The sequence below is a fragment of the Halyomorpha halys genome, unplaced genomic scaffold, assembly GCF_000696795.3.
Source record: "Halyomorpha halys isolate HHAL.00 unplaced genomic scaffold, Hhal_1.1 Scaffold1675.1, whole genome shotgun sequence".
NCBI classification, from domain to species: Eukaryota; Metazoa; Arthropoda; class Insecta; order Hemiptera; family Pentatomidae; genus Halyomorpha; species Halyomorpha halys.
The window spans coordinates 131,932-141,754 of NW_027111646.1; the positions used below are offsets into that span (position 1 = coordinate 131,932).

At 32.4% G+C, this 9,823-nt stretch overlaps 1 protein-coding gene across 1 annotated transcript in view; it reads right to left on the reverse strand.

Annotated features, from left to right (window-relative positions):
• Positions 1 to 1,384: 1,384 nt before the first annotated feature.
• LOC106690349 (uncharacterized) overlaps positions 1,385 to 9,823 on the reverse strand; it is a gene marked incomplete at its 5' end in the record, with an annotated part of 28,369 nt that continues 19,930 nt past the window's right edge. Inside the window, 2 exon segments of the mRNA XM_067049724.1 lie at positions 1,385 to 2,292; positions 3,444 to 3,505. Of these exon segments, the coding sequence (XP_066905825.1) occupies positions 2,165 to 2,292; positions 3,444 to 3,505 (190 nt within the window).

Sequence of the window (9,823 nt, forward strand, 5' to 3'; positions counted from 1 at the left end):
AATAATAATAATTTAAAAATTAAAGTTATGGAAAAAATATATGTAACTAATGAACTATGCAAGTAAAAATTAGAATAAAGAAACCAAAATATAAAGTTAAGAAAGACAAAGAAGTAATTAGAAAATGATGAAAAGGACAGGGGGGTAAAAGAAAGATGAGAAAAAAGAGAATTATTATAAAATTAAGTGTTATTCTCTGACCCCACCCCCAATCATGTTCTCCTCTTATATATTTACCGATAAAATTGTGGAGGACGAACTGCACAAAAATATTAAGAAGCATTATACAATTTTTTTAAACTGCTGCACTAAAAAATTTAAATCAATTAGTTTATCATATTCTTGCCCACTAGACCTTTAAATGATCAATGTAAATATTTTTAGAAATATTAATTGGGTTATTTAATAAAAAAAAAAATAAGGATATTTAACAAAAAAGATTTAACTTAAAAAACATAAAAAGTGATTAGAAGAGATGTGTAATCGGACATGGTCTGTAGTCAGCATAAGATTCAGGTTAATCATCCCTGTTCTATACAACTCGTACTTAAATAATAAAATGTATTGAATAATAAACAATTAATATAGTGTAAACAAAGTTTGTGCGTTTCTTATTTTTATTAAAAAAAAAAAAATAAATGAATAATTTTTTCATCTTGAAAACTAAAGTAAAAACTATTTCTCATCACATAAATCCATTCCAGACACAAAGCATTTTTTTAAGGCTCATATCACCCTTGCTAAATCTTAAACTGATTCTGTCCAGACCATGTGTAAACAAAATCTCTCCTATCTACATTAATTTTTTCCGAAAGGCTTTTATGTTGCCATAGCCATTTCTTTTCCTAATATTTGTGGTTTCACTCATACTAACAATTGTCAATATGTCCTTGGAAAATCCAAGATACGTTGCTCATAGCATAAGAAATGATTTGTTTTTAGTAAGCATCATTACTCACCAGATATCTTATAGCCTTATTCATCAATTGGTTCCATTTTTATCATCGGTTGAAATGAACAGCCGTTGTTTAAGTTATTAATGCTATGTATATGATTTTACCAACTAGCTGTATTATAAAGTTTCACTTGTGTTAATTTTGGATTATTAATGCCTATATCAAGTAAATTACCAAATATATCTGATTAATATTCGAAATTCACATGGAAAACAAAAGGAACAATCTCTTAAAACTGACATTAACAATATAACACAATATTTATTAATTCATCTTCATTTCAGAAAATAACATTTTAAACTAATTGTAGCAAACAGTAGTTTCACAAACATAATCAAACTCAATGACAACACACATAGTAATAATCTTAGTGTTTCTAGTATCAATCTTCTAAAATATGAAATAACCTTATATATGCAGTAAATAAACTTATTTTTATATTTAATTGTTTGTAAATAACACCAATTAAAGCAGATATGACTATAATTTCCTTTTGGTATCCTGTAATAAACTTTCTTTAAAGGTTTAAAAAAATTTAAGAATTTAACAAAGTTCCTTTTGTGAACCTGCTTCCATGGGTATGAAGTTGCATTCAGTGGAAATATGAAAATTCCCTAGGTTGACAACTATCTAACATCACATCGGCTACAGCATTGATTTTACTGAATGCAATCACCATAATGCACAATGGGAGACTACAGGCTCCAACCACACACTAATATTCCAGCTCACAACACAGTAGTTGTGGCTGTAAAGTGAAATATATGGACACACATGTTTAATTTAGTTATATATTGATTTCTTAAACGCACAGGCTTTGCATAAAAACTAGTAGATTATTATTCCCTAGGCTTTATACAAAAAAGTAAAGCATGGCCTGTGATGGAACAGACATGAGTAACTTTAATCAACACGTTTCCAATAATAAGTCCTAAAAGAAACATGTTTTGGTGATATATAGGTATATATGTATTCTTCTACTATGTATAATAACAACACCCTCATTGAAACCTCTTCTGTATGAGAGAGATGACTTCAAGATGCCATTGGGAGAGGACGGTGACGAGGCTCGTGGTGGCGGCACCCTGGGCCAACGAGCCGTCCTCTGGAGGTCAGCTGTCTTCTTCTTCGCGGTTGTTGGTGAGGGTGGTCCAGAGGGGGCTGGGAGGCGGTCGTGGGGTGGCCTGGACCCCGACCGAAAGCCCCTGCTAGCTTGTTGGTTCCTCCACCACTGTGTCCAGTTCCAGCGACGGGAAGTTCCGGGACATGGCTCTCTCGCTTCTCAGACTGACTGCCCTTGCACGCTGGGCCCCTCCAGGTCCCGCTAAGTAGACACCTGCCATTAAAAAACATAAATATCGATTAATCACAACCTTAAGGAGATGATCAGTAATAAAACAAGGATTGTATTGCTAAGCATTAACCCTATCAATATTACAAAGATTTTCAAATAGGTTTTTGTGGGAACATATAGGTGGTTCTGGGTACTTACTTACCCCAGGAAAGTGACGGTTGTTAGGAAAATGATTGACTATTATCAATGTACTGGAACCTGGTAATCAATCCAAGATGGATTAGACCAGGTATTAGGACGGAAAAGGTGTCAGCAGGCAAGTAAATTATAGTTTATCCTAACTACATGTCATTCTTTGTGACTTATCGTTCCTAGGCAGAACTCATGGGAGCCAATGGGAAGTATGAAACCAAAGGGTGACACCTCTTGACAACTATGTGGGGGACAAGAGGGCAAATCAAATTGGGGACAGAAGTTGGGTACTTAGCAGCAGTATGGCGATATAGGAAGGACTTCGGGCTGGGAAGTGAAGTAGGTCACTTTGATGTTAGGAAGAATGGGCTAGGCAAATCTTTCAGGAGACCCTGAAGAGATGATAGTCAACATCACACCACGGCTTGCACCCACTCACATTTATTAAGTATTAATATATCATGTAACAATATTTTATGGCAAACCATCTATCTGGATTATTTCATTGCAATAATTTTATTATGTTATATTATTCATAGATGGATCGACTGTAAATAAATACTTTGTGTAGCTTTGAGGATCATATTAACCAATACCACTCCCTAATTTTTATTAATAACATATTTCAATGGTAACAATATTTCTAAATATAAAGATGTATAATAGATAAACTGGTAAACACTCTAGGCCTTTAGAAAGGGATGCGGTCACAGGAAAACAAAATATAGTTACAACTATTTATTTGCCGACGTTTCGTCCCACTTTTCCAGGGCTTCATCAGGGCTGTTTCGAATTAATTGAAAAATTTATATGTTAAATAAATTTTATATTCACTCCTTAAAACATAGAATAATTCAATAAAGTCTTGGTTGTCGATTTTATAGTTTTGAAAGTTAAATGTTGTTAGATAACTCCAAGTCTTAAAATGCGATCTTTGATGAATATAGTATAAAATATAAACTGTGACACATGAAAATATATAATTATAAAAGTCATATTACCAAGCTTATGCATCGGACTGAATCTAGCAAGGGACATTGGACCCATTTCTGTTTCACAGTTCCTGTAACAAAAAATAAAAAAGGGTATATATTAGAAATAAATTAAATTAAAATAGAAATCTGTAAAGAAAAGTAGTTAATAAATTAACAAGTTTATAATAATAGTAATAAACAATATCAATACAATAAAGGTAACAGACCTTAAATAGTCATCAGTTTTTGTTTGGCTTAGATCTCAGTCAAATAAAAAAAAAAATTACTCCTTTGAAAGACCTGTGCAAGCTGTGTAGTAGCCCAAAGCATCGAAAATTTAGCACTATTTTTATTTTTCTCATCCTATCTTCAAAATTATGGGTCCAAAAAAAAAAAGAATTTGTAAACTTTTTTAAGTTACACAAAATTGATTAGAGTTATTTTTCTTAGTTTACTCCTACATGGTCATTTCAGGCATATGCGGGAAGGAGAGGTTATTCAATAGATGACCAATGTATTCAATATGATTAGAATCAAAGTGGGTGAGTCAAATTTATATTCTATGGAGTAACTACGAAATAAAACTCATCTATTTTTCCTCAGGCCGGATTCGAACCGGCGCCACTACAGTCACGGGAAAGTTAAGATTCACGCTCCAACTTCCTCCGCTACCAACAGATATATTTTTTTTAATATGACCCCTCCTTCCTTGTCATTTCTGACGTAGGGGGGAGGAGAGGGTTACAAGTAACCAACCGATACTAACCATGTTGAGGGGAGAGGGGTGTCAAGTTGTTCTTGGGGCTGCCATTAAGTACAAGGCTCGAACCGGTGCAGCTGATGCCTTAACCCCATCGGCTACAAACGGCCCTCCCCTTGGAGATATATCATCAAACATTGAATGTTTTTCCAAAAAAAATTTGGTCTCTAAATTTGTCAAATATCATAAAACAACACTCTTCCCATGAGAAAACCCTTAAGTAACTTGAAGAATATTCATTTAACTTTACTTTGAGCTGTAAAGGGCATCTGTAGTCCTAATAACTCCCTTAAAATTAGAATAAAACTAAAAAATGAAATTGGTGAAAAAAATTAAAAACCATGTTTTGAGAACTCATGAGTGTTAATTTGAAATAAAAATTATACTTTATATTTCAATTTTCCCTTCTTTCTACATTATTTCTTATACCAATTTTTTATAACAATTCAAAGCAGTGTTAAGGAAATTGTTGGAAACCCGTTCGATGAAGCAACCTTCAAACATAACGACAAAGTAATGAGATAAGCATCTAGCTCTCTTAAAGTCACAAAAAAGAGAGTGATTGTTTTAAGTAAAGTTTTTAAATAAGTATGTATAACTAATATATCAAAGGAGCAATTCAAAGATCATATGAATTAGCACCACTTTTAGCATCTTTGATCAACGAAAAGGGTACGCGAAAAGAAACCGAATCTAACCTCTAATCTGCCTTCACTCAACTCTTCAACCAATGGACATTAAAACTTATGCTGTTTTGGATGTTGTCTCATGATGAACTGTTGTCTCGTCTTGAGTCAAACATTTTTGGAAAATGAAAAGATAGTTCGGGTGCCGTATAAACTCAAATAGTGATTAAAATATTTATGTTGAGCCAACATTTCGCACCACGTTTCAGGGTTTCATCATGGCTAAAAAATATACAAACATTTAATTAAGGTAAACATAAATGAACAAAGTAGATTAAAAATTGAAAAGATTTACAATGAAACGTAAAAATAAATAAGAATAATAAAAGGTTATAGACAATTAATGAAAACCGAAAATAAAATACAAACTAAGATATGGAAAAAGGGGGATAAGAATAAAATCAAGAATAAAATCAAGAATAAAGGAAGATAACGAACAAGATAGAAAACCTACCTTTCAGACTAGAAGTAGAGCGAGAGTGAACCGTTTTGTTAGGATGTTATAAATAATATTAATGTAAACAGTATAGAAAATATTAAAAGTAGGTAAACATTAAATGATAATGTACATAATTGGGGGAAGAAATTATATATTAAACAATAATATAAATATACATGGATAGAATACACAGAAAAAATAAAATTGAAAATGTGGATACAATAAATATAATATGAAGGAAAGACAATATATAAAATAAATAGGGGTACAGAGGTGTGCAAATTATATAATAGAAACATTAAAAATAAAGTTATTAATGTAAGTATACTTAAGTCGGAAGTAATATACGAATATAAATTAAAAATAAGATATAAAAATATGAAAGAAAAAGAATAGATAGTAAATATAAAATATAATTTAATAAAATTAAATAAAGTGATAATTAAACAATAAGTGGGCTTCTGAAATGCAGAGCGTAGATAAAAGAAGAATTATAGGGATTTTATAAGATTTAATATGTTTCGGTATGTTTTTTATTTAATTTTTATCAAATATTTTTAATGTTTGGAGAATGCTACATCCTATTCTAAACAGAAATTCTAAACTAAAACCAGAAACAACTGTTCTTATATTTAAAACAATTCTCAGGCCACTGCTGATGTCCGGCTGTGAAGTCTGGGGAGTGTACGAGTGTACGATCGCAGTAAATGCTCCTTGGTTCATAAGAAATAGCCAATTGCACCGGGAATAACATTTAGTAGAGATTACAGGATTAAATAGAGGATTACATTAAAAAAAAAAAGGTTCATGAAGTTCCACTCCCAGTTGCCGACAGTTAAAGGAGCAGTGACCTACAACCTGGGAAACCTAACCTCAATCCGATGACTGAAGCCCAGGCTGCTGCAGGACATTCTGTTATAAATTCCATAGCTATTAATTCATTAGTTACACTACCTCTGTTTTACATATTAGTATTTTTTTTCTTCTCTCGTCCTTTTTTTTTTTTCAAATTAACTTGTTTCTTTTTACTATTAGAGGGCAATTGTTGGTTTTGTTAAGTGTACAAATATCATTATTTTTGTTATTAATTTTACTTTTCTCTTTTATTAAGAAGCATTATTCTTATTTATTTATTTTTTTCAATTTTAATTATAACACTCTATATAGTTAGGGGTGTGTTTTGTACGAGACTACATCCCCCATAACCAACTGTTAAGATATATGCATAATGTAACGGTTACATAAGCCATGTAAGGTCCACCAGGCCGAACTGGTATAAAATAAATAAATAAATAAAATTAAAATAATATAAGTTTAAAAAAATGTTTGGAGAGCTATGTCTAGATGACTACCAACCGAATTGAGTTGAACTAATTCTAACCAAAGTCTCATATTGTAATGATTTAATATCTTTGAATACCACAGTCCCGGAATATATATTATTCTTATTTTATTAATACCGTAGTTTCGAACGGGTGTTCATCATTCTAAATAATTTCTGTAGGCTTCAATTAAATTTTTTTTAAAAACACGTTCTTAATCAGACCAAGATTTATCTACATGCTGATCGAACATGTTTTTTTTCGAAAACTTCATCATTAATATATAATTATCAAGTTCCAGTATTCCACAATAGTATATCGGTAAGAATTTTTAAAATTAATGTTTGCGCACGTAAATTTCATTTCTTTTCTTTTATTCATATACAAGATGAACAATTATTTGTTTTTAAAAATAAATTTAACAATAATCAATCTAATATTTAAATCAATTTTGGTAATGTAATGGTATATTGTAAGCAAGCTCATTAAGGTACGCCGTTGGTCCACAATTAGGGCATAAGCGCTGTTTACAAAAAATACTTCATCTCAAAATGGCTGCTTCTCTTTTGTATATACCAGTTGGCTTTGTTGGTCACCAGCTACTGTCTTTCGTACGCATAGATAGGCAAACATTAGCTGTACCTGAAATCACCATGGATACGACCCTTATTGATGAATGAATCATTGATAAATAAATATCGTATCCATGGCAATTTTAGCTATAGCTTTATGAATGAATGAAGATTTATGAATGAATCATTGATAAATAAATATCGTATCCATGGCAATTTTAGCTATAATTTCATAGTTGCCCAACTCTGGTCGTACGAATCATTGCACACTAACTCTTATGGTTGCGATTATCTAAGGTCATACTTTGCCATTATTGTCCATCTACATCCACGGCCTTCATTATTAATGGTCAGAAAACAGACATTATTCCACCGAGCAGGCGTATAATTTATTATTGTTCATTAAATTTTTTTTTGTTTTCTTAAAGAAAATTTTATGTAATTTAATTAGTTGGTAATAATTAGTTTCGTGTATTTTCTTTATTGTTTAATTTTATAAAATTGTATTTGTCCCATTTCACTTTTCTAACATTACTAACCCTGTTGTTTACTTTATTATACGTTATTTTTATATACTTTATTTACAATATTAATAATTATGTATATATTTGTGTCTTTCTGCAATAGATTGATTCTTCGGGACTGCTTTACAAACTCCGTAAATTCTTACCTCCTACATATTTTCTCATCATCCGTTCCTTTCTTACTAATAGATTATTCCAAGTAAACCACAATGGTTCTTATTCATCTCGCTGGTGTTACTGAAGGTAGTATTCTCGGCCCATCCTCTACATCGTCTATACAGCTGACATCCCAACAACTCTTAACACTATCCTTACCACGTATGCTGATGACACATGTGTGCTCACAGTTAGTAATAACCCTTTGATTGGATCCCAAACTCTCCAGTCCCATATCACAATCCTCGAAAAATGGTGTCGAAATTGGAGGATAAAAATAAATCCCAACAAATCACATTTACTCTTCTTCGTAAACCTGCCGACTGCCCTATAGTATACTTTAATAATGTGGCTCTTACCCCTGTAGAACAGATTCGTTATCTTGGACTACATCTTGACAAACGACTAACCTGGAATCCTCACACAAGACTGAAAAGACAGGAAACTGCACGCAGATTCCGACTATTACAGCACTTACTAGACAAACGGTCTAAAGTTCCAACTCAGTACAAAAGACTGATCTACATGACAATAATAAGGCCCATCTGGACATACGGAGTTGAGCTTTGGGGCTCCACTAAACCTTCGAATTCCTCTCGTATTCAATCCTTACAATTCAAAATCCTAAATATTCCTTACTTTGTCACAAATAAAATCATTCATAAAGACTTTATAATGTTCAATTTTTAACTAATCCAACCCGAACCAGATATCAATCCTTCCATTATAAACTCCTTAACCACCCAAACCTATTAGTTTATAAACTTGCTTCTTCTTCCATTCCTGATAATCCTCCAAGGTGCCTGAAAAGAAGATAACCTTTAGACCTTCTCATGTAGAATGTTATTAGAATGCTATCTGTTGGGGCAAGGGGTGTTTCGTATGTGAAAACCGACCTCTTCCCCAGAGGGAAATGTTCGTCGGTTCGAGATAAAATAAACCAAAAAAAATAACGGAGGACCTGAAATAAATATCACATAGATAAAATAATTGAGAAAATGAAATAATAAAAAATAACTTTCCAAGTGATACAAAGATTTAATTAATTAAAATATAAACAAAAAATGAACTGTTATGTTATTACAAAAAAAAATTGTGAGTCGTGGAGCAAAAAGGATAAACATATTTTGATACATGTATAAACAAAAAAACAATTCTATTTACACTAGAAATAAGTTAATTAAAGCCAAAAAAAAAAGAAAATATGAAACTCGAAGGAAGAAAAGAAAGTCACTCACAGATGGGCGTGGGGGTCGATATGCGCATATCACAATAACATCACAAGTCTAGAGTTGGTTGACCAGGATGACCGCTGGCGAGCTGGTGAGAGAGAGGTTACCAGGCAACCCGACGACTCCAAAAAAAACGTAGACTGCACAGTGGTGACTGCCGGTGAGTCAGTGAAAGGGTTCCAATATCTCCATCAAACTAGAGTCTATAAACAATGGCGTTGGAACGTCCGTGAAGCAGTGCATCTCTCTCATCTTACACCGTGCCAATGCCACCTAACATCGCTCCAGTGCTGCCTAAATCTTCACTGCCAACTGCCTCATCCGCGGTTTTGCAGGAACTGGCCCCACTGCCTTCGGTATTGTTCTGCACGTGTTACACCTCCGCAATGTATTTATAAACACTGAACCTCCTTATATCCCTTATTTTTATTTACCAAATTAAAATTACTTATAGTTTAAAAAAAATAAATGAATAAACATAAACTTACAACTAACAAAATTAAAAGTCACTTGGAAAGTTGCCAAAAAAAAATTAACCTAAATAGAAACCAAAATTTTGGGCTTTAACACTACCAATGTGTGGTTTCTCTAGACGCCTGTACCAATATAATCTAGCATCAAATTTACTAGATGTATTTTTATGTAAATAAAGTTTTAAATGTCAATAACTACCGTCCTATTTCGCTCCTGCCCATTATGGGCAAAATCCTAGAAAA